The sequence below is a fragment of the Talpa occidentalis genome, unplaced genomic scaffold (genome assembly GCF_014898055.3).
Source record: "Talpa occidentalis isolate TD23 unplaced genomic scaffold, MPIMG_talOcc4v2.1 talOcc4.10, whole genome shotgun sequence".
NCBI classification, from domain to species: domain Eukaryota; kingdom Metazoa; phylum Chordata; class Mammalia; order Eulipotyphla; family Talpidae; genus Talpa; species Talpa occidentalis.
The window spans coordinates 74,095,334-74,119,219 of NW_023600993.1; the positions used below are offsets into that span (position 1 = coordinate 74,095,334).

Genomic DNA, 23,886 nt, shown 5'->3' on the forward strand with positions numbered 1-23,886 from the left:
GAGTGCAAACTGCAGTTGGGATGTCTGTGGCAGTCACCATTCTGGCACTGATGGTCTCTGTGTGACCTGCATTTAGTTGTTCTGAGCTTCTTTATCAATGACAGTAAAAGCACTTACCCCACAGATTGCTTTGGATATTATGTATTAATATACATAAATCAATTGATCCCGTACCAAGTAGAAGGTGCAAGGTTAGTGTCCAGTAAGTATCCAACACTGTCACTGTCATTAACATTAATCACGTTTGATGGACAAATGCAGCTTAATAACAGAGAAGACTTTCCTATCAACTCAGCCATTTTCCAAAACTTAGAAACAAATGGAAAAAAAGTTTCAACATTGAAAATAACAATTGCATAATAAATATTTGTGTGTGTATGTATATGTTGCAGGAAGAGATAGTTTGGATCAGGGAGAAAGAGAAAGGAGGAGGAGGGCAGTGTTAGGGCAACATGTTAGTAGGAGAAAGAAAGTGATTCAGATAATTTGAAAATTGCTGGAAGATGCATGTAATCTATAGCTAAGCCTGCCTTAAAAATCTATTAACCTAATAATGCTTTGTTCTTATTAAAAATACAGCTTGACAAATAATGCTAATTCACACAGAAATGATTACAAGATTGGTCATAACTGCAGGTATATTGAAAACCTCATCTAAAAATCACAGCCTCTATTGGGATTGGCTAGGGACACACCCTCTGAACTGTTCCGCATTCTCCAGAAACCCAATATCCATACAAAACCAGAGTAATGATCTGATATATTAAACTGGGATTGCACAGGAGACACAGATCAATTACAGAATTCAATGGCTTCAGATCAGATACCCAGATACCAGCACAACTGTCACAACCGCATATGGATTTTGCTCTATTGGGTCTTCTGGATCCTTGGATAATGAGATAATCAGAAAAGCCCTAATATACCCAGAAGAAAAGAATTTTGATTCTTTGGACCAAATGTTTTCTGGATGGACATGAGGACTTTGAGCAATGTGTATTGGGATTGCAATTATAGATAATGCAATCTAAACTTTTAAAAAGAGAAGGATGTTTTTGAGGCCTACTCTTTAGCATGGATAAGTAGAGACTGGTGCACATCTAAGAATTGGCTAATTGACATTTTATAACAGCTCTACCCTTTTCTAAGTCAGGTATATAACCTCTCAGTCAAACATCCCTCCTCTGTATAATGGGACTAATTGCACAGATCTATTAAGAATGTTGGGAGGATCAGAAATCTCACATAATATGTCAGGTACAATAACAAGTATCCAAGAGATAACAACCAATATTATTAACTTAAAGGTAACTTCAATTCAGTCAGTGTAAAGCTATTCTACTCTAAATTGAAATAATAAATAAGATACAAACATACTTTTAAAGACAAATTGAAATAACTGAATTTCAGAATGGCTAAATAAATTGCACTTCTTGGTGAAAATTTACTTGAATAATAGATGGGAGAGGTAGAAGTGAGAAGAGGCATAGGTTAAAATAATAATTCCATGATTCACTGAGTACTGGAATTTTCAAATTGCTGGAATAGGAAATTATACATCTTTCCCAGTGAGAGAGAGATTAAGTGGAACATAGCAATTCATATACATACTTTCAGATGCATTTTTTTGCAACAAGAAACTAATCATCGTTTGAAAGTTAAATTTTGAAACTCTGAGGAAAGATTAAACAGCAAGTCTTGGATAGTGCATTCATGGTCTGGCTTCTATGTAACTTTGCACAAATCACTAATAATCTCAACTTATTGTCAGGACATACTTCTCTATAATTTGGGGATCTCAGACAATCCCCGTAAAAAAAACCCTGAATTAATAATTTTAATAGAATCTCTATCTTAAAAATATAAGGAGAAAGGTGGCTTTTTTGAGTTACCCTTTTCTGTGAGTTCTACTAGTGATGAAAAAAGTTTTACACATACCTTTAAAAAGTTACAAAACCCACTTTAATTATACTTTTGTTATATTCAGCTGTCTGGAAAAGACGACAGGGAACACTGAGATAAAATAATGCTATACAATTCTGTGGTCTCAAAATGATCACTTTTCCTGGGAAATAAAACCAGTGCCTACCCATTAGACCCAGGCCCTGATTTTTGTATAAATCATATGGCATAGCCATGAATGCCACTGACCACAGCTATATGAAGCAAAGGTAAACTTGATTAGAAAAGAGATATTATTATTCTTGCTTGAGTTCAACAAAATATCACATCTTGAAAATTACAGAGACATGAAAACAGAAACTCACTTAGGATGGACACATCATCACAGGCTTTCCACCACATAGCTTGGTTGCCTTTTTTTTAAAAAAAAAATTTATTTATTTATACAAGAACCATGGTACAGGACAGATATGCAGGAGGGTGAGAGGATTCACCAGAGACAGAGCGGGGAACAGAACAGGCAGACTGACGAAATACACTGCTGAGGGGAGCAGCGGTCAAGACAGGAGAGGTCTGCTCGCCATGTGGGTTGCTCCGCGATGGCGGGGATTGAACTGGCACTGCAGAGGCTGCAGACAGCTTCACAGTGCTGCGCTCAACTGCCTGCACCACCAGGAAGGTCATTGGTTGTCTTTTTGATACAAGCATTTCAAAAAATTATTTCTCTTCAGTTATACTGACAGGTCAGAGACACGAACTTGATATGCATACTTTTGGCCCTATTTCACGGATAAATTATTTCTTATTGTCATCATCTACTTCTTAGGATCCTCCTACTCTCTTCTAATTTGCTAGACTGAAAAATATGTTAGAATTATGTCTAAAATAAGAGTGATCAGGCACTGAGTGAAGGCCTGAGAAGACTTCCTGTAGGTAAAATCTTACGATCTTTATAGGGACTGGGTGTATATGTGAAGGACATTTTTATAGGCACTTTCAGTTTATTGCCTATATGTTGAGTACAGAAAGTTGCCCAATAATTATAGTCTAATAAGTGAGCAGAGAAAAGGCTGGATATCATGGTACCTAGCTGAGGGATGATAGACAGTGGATTAGCATTAAGCATAGGGACTGATAACATTCTCATCCAGAGCCTAAGATAGATTTAACCAACTTCCAAACAGTCAGACACAGCATTACTCTTCAGGATTCTGTTGGACCAAGCTGTCCTCACCAATCTTAGATGCCACTGCCCAGTGCTCCTTCCTCTTCCTCTGCAGCACTGATTGATCAGGTACCTGGCAAGCCCCGAGGAAGCCTGTATAGGATCGGTCAAGCTCCAAGATGCAGAGTGAGCAGTTTGTTTATGGGTGGTGGTAGTGACAGGCAAACCACAGTGTCCCCTTGTTCAGTCTAATGGGGTGAGTTGAAAGATTCGGCTGTCAGACCAGCGTGAGGCCTCATTTTTCTTTCCTGCCGCGTAGGGTGCCCCTTGCTGCAGCCAACATTTGATTGTGATTAATTTGTCAGGGATGGCTGTACAATGGAAATGGAGAAATGGATTGCCAATTACAGCTAGTCTTCTCTCAGACTGCTTGGCAAACAAGGGCATTTCTGCAGGAGTGACAGCGCCGGAGCACACTAGATTCAGTGGAGAGAGAAGGGACCCATTATTCTCAGCGCCGGAGCACACTAGATTCAGTGGAGAGAGAAGGGACCCATTATTCTCAAGTGTTTTTTGTTTGTTTGTTTGTTTGTTTTTTAATGAGAAAGAGGTGAAAGGTGACTCTTTTTTTTTTATTTGCTACCCTTTAAGAGACTTGCTGAGGCATGTCCTGGCCATCACAAGAGGGAAAGCTACTCTGAGGTCTCCTGTCCTACTGTTGAATTAAAGTGCTTTGTACTTCTGATTTAAGTCTTAACAACATAAATGAAGGTGTGAGAGTTCATCCCTTACTTCATACTGGCAAAGCCCAAAAGGAAGTGTATCTGACTTCCTTTGAGATGTTTATAACATGCTAATTGTAGGCAAATGGAAAAAACAAGTAGGCAGCCATCCATTGTTCCTTTCATTTCCAAGACATTACCCAATTTCACATTGACAGCTATCACAAAACAACTTGTTACTTATCTCCTCTTAGAAGACATGACCTTTTGTGATTTTAACAACATCCCAAAGGAATAGATTACTAATAGAGGAAATGTCTTTAGCTGTCAAGCATTGTATATCTCATAATCAGGTTTCATTTCAGGTGGTGAAGGGGATGGATGCAATAACATTTAACACTCATAAAAAATCACTAATAAGCTGACATTGATATTTATAATTCGAAAATGTCTCATTGCAACTCAGAAATACATGGACTATGATTGTTGAAGGGCTGCAGTATTAATTTATTCTCATATTACATGATTTGCTCATTTGCAGAAGTTGGAATAGATGAATTAGGGCTTGTTTTAGTCAGCAGAAATAAACTTATTGTGATTATCTTATAAAAAGTACATGAAAAATGAACACAATTATTCAAGAAGATTAAGAAAGAAAATCCTAAAATTTTCCTAGAGACTGTAAAAAGACTGCAATATAAAAATGAACATATCACATACTTTCACATTCATACACAAGAACATGCACATGATAGGCAACATATTTTCTATCACATATGCAGTATACAATGTGTAATATATCACATGCCATTCTTACACATATATAAATCTATTATGTCACCTTTATATGTGTGTATATATATATATATATATACACACACACACATATATAGATAGGTAATAAGTGATGATAATAAAAAATGTACCTTGCAATTGCAGGGTTGAAAAAATTAAAAGGCAGGGATTATATGTGAAAGAAATAGACAACTAAATAATTGGATTAATTATTCATTAAAATATTTTATTTAATCCATTTAATATATTTATATAAAATCAATATAAAGACAGATGGTATATGGGCATGGGTGGCTTGGTGGAGAGAAAAAATAGTAAAAATGATATAAATTTATTTTAGTATTAAGTAATTAATTGGATTTTTTTGTTTATAGCTATGTACACTCAAAAACGTTTTAAAGTAAATCACACTTTTTTTAAACCAGTATGTGTGTGTGTGTATATGCAAACATACATATATACTTTTTATAGTAATAGTGTTCTCATTCAGTAGCTTAGGTATATAGCTTTTATAATATGCATGTGCATATACATTTATATATATTTATATACAAATATATACGGTGTATGTGCAGATACATAAACACTATAGGTTTATGTATTAAATATATTACTTAAATATAATATATATATAAACCATATATTTGTAGTATGTATAACTTATTGTGACATATATGCACGTATATGTTTGAAAAGGCAAAATGGTTGGAAAATAAAACTATAAGCAATCGGGACCCTCCAAAAAGGTCAGATTACTTGAGTAGTATAGATATTTTGACAAGAATAATTCTTCCAATTAATAAGCACATCTCATTTGTTTATTTTTCAACTTTTTAACAATTCAATTAGTTTTCACTGTACAGATTTTCCCCTCCTTGGTTAAATTTATTTGTAAGTATTTTATTATTTCTATTGCTATTAATGAATTATTTTTGTTCCTTTCTTGGATAATTAATTCTATGTATATAGAAACACAGCTGATTTTTATATATAGACTTTTGTATACTGCAACTTTACTAAATTTATTTAGTATTTCTAGAAGATTTTTACTTTTTGATCATCTGCAAACAGAGAGGACTGGACCCTTTCCAATTTGTATGCTTTTTTTGCATGATTTTTTCTGTGTAGGTGTTCAATAGTATAATGAACAGGTGCAAGTGGGCTCTCTTTTTGTTTCTGAATATAAAGGAAGACTTTCAACCTTTTACAACTGAGTACGACATTAATGGTGGGCTGATCATACCTGACCTTTATTAAGTTGAGATATGTTCCTTTGATATCCAGTTTGCTGAAAGTTTTATCATAGATGCTGAATTTCATTAGATGCTTTTATTCTGCATTGATTGAGATGACCACGTGATTTTTTAATTTTCATTTCTATTGTGATATATCACTATTATTGACTTGTGTTTAACTATTCTTGCATGCCAGGATGAATCACACTTTCACATGCCGTGTAATCCTTTTCATGCACTTTTAAATTCAGTTTTCCTAATATTTTCTTGAGACTATTATGTCTATATTCATTAAGGATGTCAGCATCTGGGCCTCCCCGGTGGCGCAGCGGTTGGGCGCTGGGTTGCGAAGCTGCCCGCAGCCTCTGCAGCGCCGGTTCGATCCCCGGCTGCTCCCCGGCAACCGGAGGAGGGTCCCACATGGCGCGCAGACCTCTCCTGCCGCCCGCTGCTCCCCTCAGCAGTGTACTTCGGTCCTTCTGCCTGTTCTGCTCCCCGCTCTGGCTCTGGTGAATTCTCTCACCCTCCTGTGCTTCCGACTGTACCCAGTGCTTGTATAAATAAATAAATAAATAAATCTTAAAAAAAAAAAAAAAAAGGATGTCAGCATCTAGTTTTCTTTTATTGTAGTGTCATCGTCAGGCTTCTAGGGAAATGCTTATGTCTTAAAATAAGTTTGGAAGTGTTTGCTACTCAGAAAATATTTAGAAAAGTTTTTGCAGTTTTGGAGTTAGTTCTTGAAATATTTGGTGGATTTTACCAGTGCAACTATTTTCTGGGGTTCCCTTTGTTGGGTGGTTTTAAACTACTGACCAGTTCAATATCTTCTCTAATTATTGATCTGTTCAGACTTTCTATTTCTTCATTATTCAGTCTTGGTGGATTGTATGTTTATAGGAATTTAACCATTTCTTCTATGTTGTAATTGTTGGTATATAGTTGTTAACTGTAGTCTTTTATGATCCCTTGTATTTCTGTGTTATTCATAGAGTCTCCTGTTTCATTTATTATTTTCATTCTTTGAGTCTATTTTTTTCTCACATAGCTAAAGGTTTTTTTTTTTTTAATTTTGCTTATCTTTTCAAAAACTCAAATCTCAGTTTCTTATGGATTTATTTCAAAAGCTGCCACCTTTGACTGGCTTTTGCAATATCCCTAAATTTTGGCATGTCCTATTTCCATTTTTGTCTCAAGATCTTATTTTGATTTATCCTTTGATCTATTAGTTACTCATGAACGCGCTGCTTAATTTCCATGTTTGTGAAATTTCCATATATCCTCCTGCTATCAATTTCTAGTTTCATTACTTTGTGATTGAAAAATATATTTGACATAATTTCTATTCTCTTGAATTTTATATATCTTGTTATATGAACTAACATATGCTCTAACCTAGAAAATTTTCTGTGTGCATTTGAGAAGAATGTCTATTTGGCTGAATAATATATTTTGTTATATGCTTTTTACAGCCAATGGTGTTCAAATATTTGGATTTTACAGTGTTGGACCAATCTTTATTAACTTCCTTTGTTTTCCTTAAATGACATGAGGGGCAGAGTCACCATCTCTTACCATCACACCACTAGATTCTTTCCTACTTTACCCTATTGCTTAACAGGGGCATCCCTGGTGGTGCAAAGGGTTCAGCTCCGCTCTATGAAGCAATCTACAGTCTCTGCAGCATGAGTTTGATTTCTGGCTGGCCAGGGAGAAACCCACATGGTGAGGCAGACCTCTCCTGACTCACCTACTGCGCCCATTAGCAGTGGATTTCAGTCAATCTGCCTGTTTTGTTCCCTGCTCTGTCTCTGGTAGATCCTCTCATGCCCCCCACCCCGTATCTCTGGACTGTACCCCAGTAATTGTAGAAATAAGTAAATAAATCTTTAAAAAAATAAATAAAAACAGTTTCACCACTTTCACTCTATGTTTCTATTCAGGGGTTCCTAAAGATGACTGTAACTATAGGTACTGGAACAGAAACATAAGGACTATTTTATTCAGCCTGAAAGTTCTACTGGGCACTGGATTTGTCTTGGAAAGGAAGTTAATGGAGATGTGACAGACCTGTGGCAGGCAGTGAGTTGGGGTGGAGGAAGTGACCAAGTTAGGCTCAAGTCTAGAGGACAGTTTTCTAGAAAAATAATTAGGAAAACCCCATCTTGCCACTAAAGCATTACCTGCAGTTAATGATTTAGACACTGTGACCCCATCTAAGATGGCCATTGCCTCTAGTGAGATAGAAGACATGATGTGGAAGGAGTCATTAGTGAAGCATACGGGAGCAAAGGACACTAATTGGAAAAAACAGAAAAGCAAAAGATGTTCTTGGACACAGATTGCTATGCATATCCCAGAGCAGCTTGTAGTTGATCTCTGCCTGTTAGTGGCAGCCATGCCATGACCTTTTCAGTCCACTTGCATTAGGTTCTTGGTATTTCTATTTCTTCTTTACCACATTTTGCTCATATGCTCACCATATTTCCTACTTCTTACCTCACCCCAGGGCTACACCAGACAGGTGATTTGGAGCAAGGTTTGTTTGGGGAAAAGTTAGAGCAGGGTAATTCCTATTACACATGTGTTCATGTGCGCACGCGCGCACACACACACACACACACACACACTACTCTTAGGTTCTGTTACAGTCTACAACATGTGCAGAGATATAAAAAAATGTTTTTCAAGTCAAATATTTTTACATTTTCCAGATCCCCTGATGCATATCCCTGTTTTATCCTGGCAATGAGGCATATTTTCATTGTTTTATGAAGGATGAAAAAAGCTGATGAGTCCTCATTTCCTTCTATATACAGTATGGGAAAACAGCAACTTTGCACACTTCTCTTTCTTTTTCACTATGGATGAGGGAATAAAATATTTGCAAAGTTGAAAATAAAATTTAGAGGCAATAATTTAAGATGCTAACCTTTCCCCATGGCAGTTTCAGCAGAGCTTTCTGGCTTGCTAAGGGATTCAGAATTTGCGGAGGCCTGGAGCCCCTGAGCTGCTGGTGATCACTTTCACAAGTTCCTGTAATTATATGCAAGGGCTGACATTTTAAGGTTGGCCAAATGCCTGACTTTTAAACTGGGGCATTAGCAGTGTGCCAAAGGCACCATAAACTGCAGGATGGGCACCTTCCTGAGGGCTAATTTTACAAGAAGATGTTTTGTAGAAGGCTGTGAAATTACTTAACAGATACGTAATATATGGCTTTGTGTTTAAAGAAATAGATTAAAATATATTTATGCTTTTGAATATAAGATTCAAATAAAAATATCTTCACTAACATAGGCTATGCCCTGATATCCTGAGGATACAGAAAAATCAACCTTTATGTTTAAAGGGTCTTTGATGATAAAGTGGATGTAACACTGCTATGAGGATGACAGGTAATACCTCTATTAACTCATTCTTCATGAATCACTGATGATGAACACAATCTCATGGCTGGAGTGGTTCATACAAAAAGAATTTGGCTACAAGAAAGTTGGATAGAAAAAGATTCAAGTGAGACACTAGGGAGCCAGAGGAAGTATGGGTGCCATGATCCTTATGGAGATAAGTTTGTGGGTGTCTACTCAGCTCTGGAGTAGTTCCAGTTCAACTCCTTTCTTTTCTTCTAAGAGCAGGAGGTATATATTATATTAATTTTACTTAACATATAAGGAAATTCAAAGAAGAGGATAATGAGTGGATCGTCCTGGATTGTAATTTTATATCCTCCTGATTACCAAGCCCTTACCCTTTTTATGCTACCCTGTTGGTGGCCGGGACATCTGTTCTCTGTTCTTACATGAACCAGATGGGTGTGGTTGGCAAGCCACTCAACCACTCTGGGCCTTATTTTACCCATGCAGAAAAATAAAAGCTAAAGCAAGTATGATATCCAAAGTGACTTCCATCATCTAGAGTTAGAAATGAAAAAATGTGCAAACTTTCTGGATTGTTTTGGGTAACAAAAAGCAAACACTGGGATTTTTTTTTCCTCTTCATATTAGTGGCAGTGTAGTAACTGCATCTACTCCCCAGGTTTCCTTGGAAAGAAGCACCAGAAAGCTATCTTAAAGAACCATTGTTTGACTCTGTCTGTAAGAATATGTTGTCTTGTGCCATGGAATTTCACTTTTGAGACCACAAATAACTACAATTACTGTGTCTCTCCTAACACTTATACAGAGACAAAACAAAATGTTTTCATTCCTCTAGCTTAGATAAACTGTAGGGAGTTTGGAATTGCTGAAACAAGTTGACTTTATTTTTTAAACAACAGGCCATGGTGATTATGGCTAAATGTGATATATAAAACATGGTGTAATGTTACAAGCAGGCTTCGTTTCCAGACGGTTGAGCTCATGGGGCTTTAACCACAGGGCTGGGAGGTAGTGAGAGGAGGCAACTGGCTTTCAGAAAAGCAGCAGAAGCAATCTAACAGAAAGTGAGATGGCTCATGATAAGGGACTGCTGACGAGTGCTACTCACAGCCTACGTAAAGCTGCCTTCAAATAGTAAATTACTTGTTCAACAGTGGAGATACTCTAGAATTTAGATGATAGCAGTGAATAAAATACCAAAGTTCATATCATTAAGTAAAGAACTTAGATGCTAGTGGAGAATAAGAAAGATACCAATAGTAGCAAAACTAAAATTACTATTAATAGTCAAAATAATAATTGCTAAGTATCTTCATCTGTCTGACCATGATAAGCACTTTAATGCATTGTCTAATTTTTTATTTTTTAAAATATTTATTTATTTATTTATACAAGATTGACTGATGGATTGATTGATTGATTGATACAAGCACTGGGTACAGTCAGAAGCGCAGGAGGGTGAGAGAATTCACCAGAGCCAGAGTGGGGAGCAGAGCAGGCAGAAGAACCGAAGTACACTGCTGAGGGGAGCAGCGGGCGGCAGGAGAGGTCTACGTGCCATGTGGGACCCTCCTCCAGTGGCCGGGGAGCAGCCGGGGATTGAACCGGCGCTGCAGAGGCCGCGGGCAGCTTCGCAACCCAGCGCTCAACCGCTGCGCCACCGGGGAGACCCCTCTAATTTTTTAAAAGATTTATTTATTTATTTTTACAAGAACCGGGGCACAGGCCAGATGCGCGGGAGGGTGAGAGGATTCACCTGAGACAGAGCGGAGAACAGAACAGGCAGACTGACGAAATACACTGCTGAGGGGAGCAGCGGGCGAGACAGGAAAGGTCTGCCGTGCCAAGTGGGACCCTCGCCAGCCGGCCGGGATCAAAATGGTGCTACAGAGGCTGTGAACAGCTTCACAGGGTGGCGCTCAACCCCTGCGCCACCAGGGGAGGCCCTGCCTTGTCTAATTTAATCTTAAAACAATCCCATGTTCAAGGCATTATTAACCTCATTTGACAGCTTAGGTCACTGAGGTCTAGGGAGAGTAACTGGCCTGAAGACACAAAACTAATAAGCAGCAGACTCAGAATTTGAAACTAGATATGGGAGATACAGAAACCTAATCTATAGCCACCTTCATACATACTCTTCTTCCCTGTTATTCTTGAACTCTACTATAGTGATCACAAAGATTAATCACACATAGTGGTACAGATCATGCTACAAAAAACCAACATCACCACCAAGGTGATCAAGGCACTGGAATCATGAAGCAAAGGTAATCTTTGAAGAGGTTTAAGAAGAGCTAAGCAAAATGAAAACAGGGAGAATGATTTCAGGATTATTAAAAGTTAACTTCAGAACAGAACTATATCATATGAAATGTAGAGATATAATTACATTTGAATTAACTGCATGTAAACATCATGCGTAATAGATAAATTTAGGAACAATGCAAATATTTCTCTACTGATAAATATGTAAACAAAATGAGATATATCCATCTATGGAATATTAGTAAAAAGGAAACATTACTAATGTATGCTATAACACAGATGAACTTTAAAAATATCATGCTAAGTCAAAGAGGCTAGTCACAAGGACCACTATATTATAATTCCATTATATATAATATCCAGAATAGGCAAATCTGTGGAGACCAAGTGTAGATTAATATTGGTTTAAAGCAAATGAAGGAGAGGGGATAAGGAAGGACAGTTAATATGGGCTTCATTTGTGGATGAAAACCATTTTTCAAAATTATATTATCATATTGGTTACACAGTTCTATGTATCTACTGAAATCACTTTAAAAGAAATTTTAAATATTTTAGAACATAATTGTATTTTTATATAATGGTTAAAAATTAACTAGATAGAAAAAATGGGTTGTTATTACTTCATGACTCTTCTGTTGTCCCCTAAAGTCTAAGTGAAATCATTCCTTTCAGTAGGTAAAGAAGAAAAAAAAGAAATATAAGTGTGATAGAACTCAGTAATTATTAAATGCAAGGTATGATCTCTAGAGAGGATAGGGCGGATCAATTGCTTGCCCTACCACTGAAGAGCGACTTATTTATTTGTATGTATGCATGCATGCATATATGGATGGGTACATGTATTTATTTTTTAGTATCTTACATTAAGAGAAGTTTTAGGTTTATAACAAAGTTGAGAGGAAGTCACACACATTTCTCATGTCTCCTGCCACCACAAATGAATAGTCTCCCCCATAATCAATATCTGGCACCAGAGTGGTGTATGTTACTTTAGATGAACTTACACTGACATGTCATAATTATACAAAGTCCATAGATTACTATAAGGTTCACTCTTAATGTTGTACTTTTATGACATTGAGTAAAGAGATATCCAGCATTACAATATCATAGGGTATTTTCACTATCCTAAAAATCCTCTGTGCTCTGCCTATGCATCTCCTCCCATTTACAAATATCTACTTGTCATTTGTTTAGTTTCTTTGGTGAGGTGTCTGCTAAGGTCTTTGCCATATTTTCTCATCAGTTTATTTGTTTCTTGTGTATTAGCTGATATTGTGTTGAATACTATGTATTAGTTGTTAACTAAAATAATAACTTATTAAGACTTACTCTACATCCACATCTGTGTTAGATATTAGACTATAACAATTATAGAAATTACAGTTCAGTTTCATAAGTTAAGTCCAAATAATTAGAATGAAATTTGTAGGGAAAGGGAAAATAAGTTTTATCAATATTGTAGCTTGTGGTTGTTTATGAAGATTTGGGATTATTTATGTGACTGTAATTTTATTTAGAATATTTAGAAATAAACTATACAGAAGAGACTTTTTGTGTTAATTTTTTAAATTTTTGGTTCAATTTTATGCATTTGTGAAGAACTGTCTCTGTTTGCCATGACTGAAATGAGAGACAAAGTTTAAATGAGTTTTCTTAGTTCTAAAGACTTGAAAGAGACTGCTTTTGACAGTCCAGTAGATTTAGATCCGTGCACATTTTATCATTCTCTGCCTTTTTTCCTCTGGCTATCCCAACATTTATCTCTTTCAGTAATATTTTTTACTCTACTATGTTCAGACTCATTCTCTAACATTCCCCTAGGGTTCCTTAGAATACAGGATAATGATCACTATCTGCTCAGGATCCCTGGTTTGTTTATAGATGGAAGCTTAAAGTGGTACAAATTTTAATTGATTTCTACAGTGATTTTTTTTTATGGAAATAGGCCAGAATTAGGATTGCAATAAGTAATACATTTATTCATTCATTCTCAATATATTGATTTTATTTTCCACTGATGCATGTGCAAACTTTGCAAGACCTATGGTAAAAAAAAAGGTAAACAAAACTGGGGTGTCATCTAAATGTCTAAGTGACTAACAGCTAATGAATTGTCAATATCCTAATGACTTCAGAATTTCATGCATCTAAATTTTGTTAGGGTTTATGATTATAAAGTCATTTTAACAAGGTAGATACCATCGATCAAAATCACCAAATATTCTTAAAAAATAAAGACATAATTACATAATTATTCCAAAATATTAAACTGATTCTGGGTCAGTGATACTAGCCTAAACTAATTACCTATGAATTACTGTGTGATTTAATATCCTTTACTTTCCCCTTAAGCAATGGCATCTAGAAATCCATCAATGCCCCTTTCCACAATCAGACACATGGGTTTTTAAGAGACTAAATACCCCAACTTCCTTTGCAGTTAAGTTGGTCATGAAACAAATTTCTCTCCAATAGAAGGTAAGTGAAAGTGTAATGAGTTCTAATTTGAGTCCAGGTAATGGACTTAATTTAAGTACCATATGATAATGGATATGCCCATTCCATATGGTTCTTTTGTTGGAACCAGGGAAGCTAAGTGTATAAGAACAATGCTTTCAGGGAGGAAGAACAACCACTTAACATTCTGGTATATTCCTGACTCTTTGAGTGATAAAGTGTAACAAATCTTCCTACAAGCAGAATACTCACTTTGCAAATGTTAGCAAAGAGGAAAACATACTTCTGTATACACTCAACCATTCTATTTTGGAATTTCTTTGTTACAGCAGCTTAGCTTTACCCTAACTAATATAATCCCTTCAAATGCAGTTCAAGATGCATTTTAAAAATAGAATCATTGACTAGAAATGATTTGACATGGAAATCATTGTCCCAAAGAGCTAAACATGCTTGACTTCTCTGAGAACCGTCAGAACTAATTTCTAAAGAGAGCTGATCTATACTATTCTTTTTTAAAGATTTATTTGTTTATTTTATACAAGCACTGGGTACAGTCAGAAGCGCAGGAGGGTGAGAGAATTCACCAGAGCCAGAGCGAGGAGTAGAACAGGCAGAAGGACCGAAGTACACTGCTCAGGGGAGCAGTGGGAGAGGTCTGCGCACCATTTGGGACCCTCACCGGTGGCCGGGGATCAAACCGGTGCTGCAGAGGCTGCGGGCAGCTTTGCAGCCCAGCACTCAACCACTGAGCCACCAGGGGAGGCCCAGCTGATCTATGCTTTTTTAAACTCACCCTTTAGATACAAGTATGTATAAGAAGCAAGTGAAAGAAATAAAATTCAAGACAGGATGAGAAAAATGAGCAATCACATGAAAATTATTCACTGATATAACTGCGATTGTGATCAATACAGAAATGCACCCAAACAGTTCTTTAGGGAGAGAGTCTTAACAGTGCTCCTATTTTTTGACATGGCTAAATGGGATTTCCAGAGTTACAACTAAATAGATAGGCTCTATAATTTACTGAAGTGTGTTTCCTATTTCTTTAAAAAGGCTTACCTATTTAATACTTTTAGAAGAAAAACCATTTCTTAAATGTAGTTTAACAGTAAGTGGCAGCCTCTGAGGATGGGGTGGGTTGGAATTAATGTGTTCCTTCTAGTCCTAAATCAAAGTTTTACCCTGATACAATTGCAAAAAGGTAGACATCCAGACCTCAGAAGAAGTAATAAAGTTTATAATCTTTATTACTTTTTGAAACACTTAATCTTTTAATTAAGTCCTAAAATTGTTCAGCTTGAACAGAACATCAGGGAGAATGACTCGGGTTTCTCCCTGCATCTGCAAAAAGCTAAGTTCCCAGCATTTTCATTTATTTTGGCAAATCCCTCGAAGCAAACTTGCCCATGGGTCCCACCATCATTTTTATTCAAGCTAAAATGGCATACATTGTGACTAGACACCTGAGACTACTTTTTAGAGCAAAAGTTTTACTTTTGGTCTCTTAGCTTACTGTCTTTTTTACTTTTTTTTTTAAAGATTTATTTATTTGTTGATACAAGCACTGGGTACAGTCAGAAGCACGGGAGGGTGAGAGAATTCACCAGAGCCAGAGTGGGGAGCAGAACAGGCAGACTGACCAAATACACTGTTGAGGGGAGCAGCGGGCGTGGCAGGAGAGGTCTGCCTCCGCGTCATGCTGGATCCTCGCCGGCGGCCAGGGGTCAAATCAGCACTGCAGAGGCTGTGGATAGCTTCGCAGCCCAGTGTTCAACCACTGCACCACCAGGGGAGGCCCCTTATTTGCTATTTAAGGACTGTAGCTTAGACAGAACAGGAACTACATTCCATGGGATGAAAACACACACATGGATATATGAGTGTATTTGTTGGCACTGTATAGTCAAATGAAAAGCCCTCCAGGAATTAAACACAATCTTAAGGCTAAATTTTTTTGTTATCTGTTAAGTTGTTTCTCCAATTTCATAAGGATCAACATGCACAGATTATTCAAATGTGATATAAGTGAGATGGGCTTGGTCCTAGCACTGCATTTTCCCAAAAGGAGTAAATTGTACTGATTTACTTTGAAAGTCAGCAATTAATCCAAGGATTGCCCAAATCAGTAACACTACTGATAATGAGAATAACTTGACCAGTACAGAAAACACAGGATGTCAGCAAAGGGAATTTATGAGAGAAAAAAAAGAGTCATAATTAGAGCACCTGAAGCAAAGTTTTCAAAGCAAATGAAAATATCAAAGGAAAGGGAAGAAAAGCAAGATGAAGGGTAAGGATTGGCAAAGGGATGAAAGGGAGTGGCAGACATTTTTGTCAATTTTGCTTTGGTTTCCAAATGTTCCTCTTACAGAAGATAACTCTTCCAGCAAGTCTAGAATTGCATGGCAATGGTTGTGACACCCTCTGAAATGTGTCAGCATTTAAGACTGATAGAGGGCATGCCCTCAGCAGCATTTCTTCCAAGTCAGGCCTCTGAGTTTAGACAGATGTGGCAATAAAAATATTTGCTGTGTAGATATATAAGGTTAAAGAAATATCACATTGTTCTCTTTTTTTACCAGTTGGAAGCTGAAGCACAAAGTTGAGTATAAATAAGGGATTCAATAAGGAAGTTGTGTCCTGGCAGCATTTCATGGAAAGCGGGGGGATTTATCAGAAACCCACCTTCCACACTGATAACAGAAATACAAGGAATAAATATGGGAGCTGCTTTAGCTAAGTTATGCTGCACTTAAATTCTTCCTGCAAATTTTCAGTCAATAACTCAATGTCTAAAATTCCTTCCTCCCTGAAAGCATCACCTCAAACCTGGAAAACAAGATTCAAGATTTCTTTTTCTCCAAAGAGAATATTTTCCAAATTACTCAAGGGATATACTTTCCACCTGGACTTCATTTCTCTTAACTACATTGATTCTCATAAAAAGGACTAAAATTATTTTTGCTGCTCACATCTTAGTAAAAATTCCATTGCCATGTATCATGTCTAGCCCCTTTTGTAAAACTTATTAGCACCAGAGTGTCCAAGTTAGACTTTAGGGCAGAAGGCATACATGGGATCTGAAATGTCTATCAGGGAAGTTCAAATCTGTCCCTCTGAGACTGGTTTAGTGGCCAATTCAAATCTTTAACAGGAATTTTGGAGTTGAGAGTCCTTGTAAGCCTCATCTGGATCTATTTTTCCAAAAGTAACACAGGCCTATTCTTGGTATTTTACCAAATGTGGATTTTCATCTTGAGTATAAGCAGGCGGTCCATTGCCCCATGGAACCATCCTGGAAAAATTATGTCGGAGCAGCAACAGCAGTTGCTGGGACCAGAGAAAATGTCTGGTTCTTCTTCCAGGAGATCTTAAAAGGCAGCAGGGCCTGCTTCCATCATGTCTTAAATTGGGCTGAGTTACAAAGTGGGTAATCTTCAGTCAGCATCTTGCAATAACAAACAGCTGGCTTTGCTGCCATCAGGGCTTGTCCCCAAAAGGCTGAGAAATAGGAAGAAGCTGGGAGAAAAATTGGCTCCTGCTGTGGCTCCCAGCTTCCCCTGGTAAGTACCAGATCTTCCAGACATACTTTGAATGTGATGATGATGATGTCAGAGTTTCCATGAAATGGGAATGCGTATCCTGGATATTAAATAACCAACCCCCTTCAAAAGATAGTTCCACCATAGTCAAAAAATTTGTTTTTGTCAAACTAGAGTTACAGAGGGTTGCAGGCCATAAATCTAAAGTGAAGGCAAATTCAAATCAAACCGTTTAAACACTTTCCAGCAGCTGGGGACATGGTTCGGGACAAAGGCATGTTGGATAAGGCTCAGGGCCGATGTGTGCCTCACTCACTGACCATTTGTGGACCATAACAAACAACATAGGGGCTTCTTCTTAAATGAAGTTAAGTGTTGTATTCACCTTGACTTTCTAACTAAGCAAGTTCTGGAATTTAAATTTTGTCTCGTCAAAGTGGACACTGCTATACCTACAAATACCATTTGTTTTTCCCAAAATAGTGATGCCTGACATGAGAAAAAATAAATAACCAGGTAGTTTAATCCAACTTCTATTTTTCCAATCTCAATTTTATTTTCTGTACTTTCAATTAGGCAATAATTTAGGTCATAATAATCATCATTATCAATAAACAGCAACTATGTACTAGGTTCTACAGATACAATGCTAGGCATTGTGCACAGAATACACACTAACAAATTCCATTAAGAATTCCAAACTGACTTTGGACAAAGAGTATATAAACAAAATCACTGGAACTATATGAGTGAAGAGTAGTTAATTGTCCAAATTACAAAAGTTGAAAAATTTCAGAAGATATAGTGACCATCAAGGGTTGACATATGCAAGGAAGTTTCCCAAGATATCAAGTTTTCATCTGTATAAGCATGTGTGCTGTTTTTGTTCTGGGTATGCTGTGTCCAGTGGTATGCTTTGATGATATGTGTTAGATTGGTACAGTTGCATTTGTGCACACACTCACATTATAAGAAAGAGATACAGAGTTAAACCTAGAAGGTACATGCATGACATGTTCTCAGATCGACCACATCATTTGGGGATAACAGAGAATGAGTCCACAATGAGTAAGAATCAAAAAATTTCTCAAACTATATTCTGGAGAAAATGATAGTCCTGAGAAAGTTGACAGAATAATTTCTAGGCTCAAATAACTATTAGGAAATGCTACAAACTAAATCTCCCTTTTAATGATGCAAAAGAATGATACATGTAAATGACAATTTAACTCATATCCTCAAATAGATATTTCCCTTCCCTCCACAAATTTGGAAAATACTGATTTAGAAATATACACAAAATGTCTACTGTTCAGTCTAGAAAGAGTGATCATCAACCTTCATGTTATGGGATATGATCAAAGGCTCCTGAGCAGATGGGAAACATGAATTATGTGTCATTAATAAAATAATCTAGTAGCTGTGGAATGTGGTATAAGAAGGGCAAACACTGGAACCTGGAGACTGTTCTGAATTTTCACTCTAAATTCATTCTACTGTGACTTACAAAAGTATTGGAAGTTTTGTTTGCTCCCATTATAATTTTTTTTTTCTTTTTAGCTGTGGACCATGTTTTTTAAGTACAGTATTATTTAAAGTCCCAATAAATAAAGATAAAAGTAAAACTGATCAGGATCATGGAAGAGGAGGAACAAGTATTTTGAATAAGAGCAAAGAAACATATCTATAGTGTATATGGGTTCTAGAAGAGAAAAGGAGTAGTCAGAATGCTGTAACTTCAAAAGGGACATGTGAAATAATTTTCAAGTGGCAAAATACTACATGGTACATAAACTAAAAATATTTGGAGTAATCTAAAAGTTACTGAAATAAAATCTCAAGGAACTAAAATTATAAATAGGTCTCTAGACTCAATGGGGCTAACCAAAGGCAACATGTCACCTGACTTTGTGGGTATCAGACTTTCTTTTAAACTTACTTAAAAGTAGAATGAAAAAGAGATGAATAACCAAGACTTGAAAATTATATTCTTTGACCTGGCATTATGAAAACTAACTCAGTCTGTTCGATGGCAGCCCTCCCAGTCAGCAACTCTGACTCTGCATCTACGCCCAACTCAACAGTCTTCAATATTACTCTCCCATTGAACCCAGTGCAGCATTTTGATCCATGACATTCTATGAAGAAATCCCTGTCCTTCAGGGATTAAAATGCAACCATAGTCACGTTAGGTTTAACTCTCATAAGCTTCTAATATCAGAATCCCTTGTTAACATACTTTCCTGTTTTTTTGCCTATTTTTCTCCCTTTTTTATAGTATCACATTAAATTCACCTTGTGAAATTTGCACATTACCATAAGATTCTCAGAGAAAAAATAAATACCAACAACCTGACATAGAAAATGACTTGCATGATATTTTTTAAGTCAATTGGGTTTTTATTTGTTTGTTTCTAGCATAGGACAACCTAGATAGTCACAAGAGGTCAGTCTCAAAATAGTCACAAGAGGACAGTCTCAAGAAAACCATTTCTACAATGCAGTCTGATTTGACTCCAGATAATGTGAAATGAAGATCTGGACACTTAACCAGGCAAAACTTGGCATATAATGCTTCCTCTATGCAGATATTTTGGATTCCCTTTTTAAAATATTTATTTTATTTATTTATGCATAGAAGAGCTAGGGTATAGGCCAGAGGTGTGGGGCAGTAAGAGGATTCACCAGAGACAGAGTGGGGAGCAGAACAGGCAGATTGACTGAAATCTACTGCTGAAGGGAGCAGCAGGCGAGACAGGAGAGGTCTGCTGCACCCTGTGGGTTAGCTCCCTGGCAGGGGATTGGACTTGTGTTGCAGTGGCTGCCTATAGCCTCATAGTGCTGAGACTTAACCCCTTGAACCATCAGGGAGGTCCTATTTTAGATTTCTAACTGAGCACCTGTGAGTCTAAGAGTAGGGCTACAATGAGGATATTAGAGCAGATGGTCCAGTTTAGCCCTCTCCAGCTTAATGCCCCTCGTATATTTGCAAAGAACAGCCAGAATGGAATCCAGAGAGGGAAGAGGCATGCCTTAAATTGATTAATAAGGCGAACAAATCTTTTCCATTAAATTTTTTAGACCTACACATCCCATTTTATTCTCATTGCACCTTCAGAAGAAATACCAGTTTAAGGAGAAATGTCTCCTACTTATGACACCATTCTAACTATCCCTCTCTTACAGGAACAAACTGGAACAATTTCTTTAGATTTGTACATATTTTATTTTTCAATTAGGAACCTTTCTGAGGAGTTTGAGCTCAGAAAGGTCACACTCTATTTTCCTTGATCAGGAAAACCCTAAAATGACAAACTTATTTTACCTTAATATTGTGTAAAACAGATTTATTTACATCCTGAGGAAAATAGTATAAGGAAATGTCATTGTTCATAGAAAAATATTTAGAAAACTACAGGCTAGTGAAAATAAGTGATTGTAAAAACATTTTGCTTCCATCTGTGAGACAGCCACTACTTAAACAATCCATCAATATCAAGAAAAAAATCAGTTAATTAAAATTATTTGTCTTATTATCAGTCTTTGAGTTCTTTTTTTTAATTTAAGTGTACAGATCTATGCATGTGTGCACATTTTAATATTTCTATTTGCAACAGAAATGATGATAATGCTTGGCTTCATAAGCATTATTATTCATCTGAAAGAAAAAAAACCTGACTTGATTAAAGAAAACACTATTAGAGGTCAAACCCTACAGACATTTTTGTTTTTGTTTAACAAAAAACATTGTCATAGTGTGCCAAACCAATGCATGTAGTATTCAGTATAACAAAATTCAGGAACATAAAAGAATATTCGAATAGCCCTTTGAAATTGAGATTTTACTTTACTTTGAGACTCTGCGATATCAAACTAGGTTCATCACATTGCCTCTTATTTTCCTGTTAACTTCATCTTTAACCACAAAAATAAAGTAATGCAGACATTATCAAAACAAGATCACTTACCATAAATGCCAGTTGAGATGCAAGGAAATGCCTGTGAATAAAACACAAAAAATACCAATAAAATTTAAAGGAATAACTTTGATCTCAGTACCATATATTTCAACATCTACTTTTCTTGATAATGGGATGTCCCCTACCCACATACTTAAGAGTAGGAGAATTTGGAAATCACCATATTTGATTAACTGGAAACTTTGTCTTCTCAGCAATTATACCAGTTCAGAAGAGCTAAATGTTAAATTTGCATAAATGTTGTGAACCAGTTGATAAACATAGTTATTATTAATAAGCTGTCATAAAAATGAATACAATAAAAATAAATTTATCATATTAAATTATGAAATAAGGTATATATAAAACAAACAGAAATCATCTCATCACTTCCTATTTTGCCTCTGTTCTTGAGCTGTTTTATGACTATAGTATATGTATGGTAGAAATAATGATGTGCTACTGAACATCTCTTCCCAGCTCCATGTTAAGTGATATCATATTGGTACCTGAAACCTGAAAATATCGATCAACACTAAAATTGCACTATACTCCTGTGGGTCAACTGATCTCAGAGACTAGCTATGGTTGCAAAATTTTGATAAAATTTAAAAGTGTTTTGTAAGGATCGATTGGATATACAAAATTGAAAATTTACTGTGTATTTTATTTTTATTTTTTAAAGATTTATTTATACAAGAACAGAGGTACAGACCAGATGCGCAGGAGGGCGAGAGGATTCACCAGAGACAGAGCGGGGAATAGAACAGGCAGACTGACGAAATACACTGCTGAGGGGAGCAGCCGGTGAGACAGGGGAGGTCTGCTGCACCATGTGGGATCCTCCCCAGCCAGCCGGGATCGAACCGGCGCTGCAGAGGCTTTGGACAGCTTCACAGTGCGGCGTTCAACCGCCTGCGCCACCAGCGGAGGCCCCTGTGTATTTTATTTTAATTTTTAACTTGTGTGTATTTATATCAGTAAAAGTTATAATAAACTTACATGCATACACCTACTGAAATAGTTTGAGTGAATTTTTAAACATTTGCCTGCACTCCACTGTGTATATTACACTCTACAGACTGATTGTCCCAAGTTCTTATGTTAAGCCCTAATGTGATGATATTTAGAGGTGGGGAAGGTTTTGGAAGTTTATTAGGTCATGAGGGAGGAGATCCCATCATGGGATTAGTGTTTCTATAAGAAGAGGACTGGCACTCTCTGCTCTCTTGCCTCATGAACGGACAAGGAATAGATGGTTATCAACAATGCAGGGAATAGACCCTCATTAGACAGCAGACCTTCATCTCAGATGTTTCACCATCCAGAACTGTGAGAAAGAAATGTTTCCTATTTAATCCAGACTATGGCAATTTGTCATAGCCATCCTAATTGACTGAGACACGAATTTTGTTTAGCAATGTTAAATTTGATTGAAAGTGTGAATGAACAAATGTATACATGTAATTAACTCTAAATTAGGTTTTCTGATGGTAGAAAGTGATCTGAATGTAGCAATGATCTCTGACAATATATCTATGAATGTACACAATGTGTTTTCCTCTTTCTGGTCTTTGTATTTTCTTTCTTCTTTCTTTTTTTTTAATTTGCCTCTAGTTTACATAGTTAGATAATTTTGTAAGTACAACTTCACACCTCCATATAAAGTTGATGGTATCCACCATATACATATATGCTGTAGGAATTAACAAAAGCATTTTTTTTTAAGTAACTGAACTGTTATAGGAAATTTTAAAATGCAGCTGTTCTTGACTATAATAACATTATTGTTGTGCTCAATAATAATGAAATGTCTCTATTTTCTTTTAATCTTTGGGTTAAATATATATTAAATTTTGTTTTCCTTGGGTCTCCCTGGTGGCGCAAGGGGTTAAGACGCAGCACTATGAAGCTATCCACAGCCACTGAAGCACAAGTTTGACACCTGGCCAGGTAGGTGACCCACATGGGTGCAGCAGACCTCTCCTGACTCACTCGCTGCTCCCCTCAGCAGTGTCTTTCAGTAGATCTGCCTGTTCTGCTCCCCACTCGTCTCTGGTGAATCCTCTCACCTCCCACACCTCTGGCCTGTACCCCAGTTCTTGTATGCATAAATAAATTTTCCTTAACATTTTTATAAGGCTACAAGTTTATTCCTTTCACTGGGTCCTTTTATTTAAAAAATCACCACTTATAAACTTTGTTTTAGAATATGTAACTTTAAATTCACCTATATGTCTGCCAAGTGGTCCTTAATTTTTTGTTCCTTGATTAGTAAATGTTATTATTTGCAACAAGAAAATAGAATTGTTTCTAAAACAGTGTAGGAGGGAATTAATTTTTGATTCCTTGGGTTTTTCAGGTGCCGGTGAGATTTGAGGAATATTCATGAGTGATTCCATCCATCCCAAGACACAAGCTTAAAAAGGCAGTATGAAGCAAGTTCTCTTGA

At 36.7% G+C, this 23,886-nt stretch overlaps 1 protein-coding gene across 5 annotated transcripts in view; it reads right to left on the reverse strand.

The window, feature by feature from the left end:
• Positions 1-23,886, reverse strand: part of MACROD2 (mono-ADP ribosylhydrolase 2) — a 1,913,210-nt gene that overhangs the window by 542,085 nt on the left and 1,347,239 nt on the right. For all 5 annotated transcript variants that reach the window (XM_054696174.1, XM_054696171.1, XM_037494392.2 and 2 more), the window contains exon 7: positions 21,444-21,474. In XM_054696174.1, the coding sequence (XP_054552149.1) occupies positions 21,444-21,474 (31 nt within the window). The remainder of the gene's footprint in view (positions 1-21,443; positions 21,475-23,886) is intronic.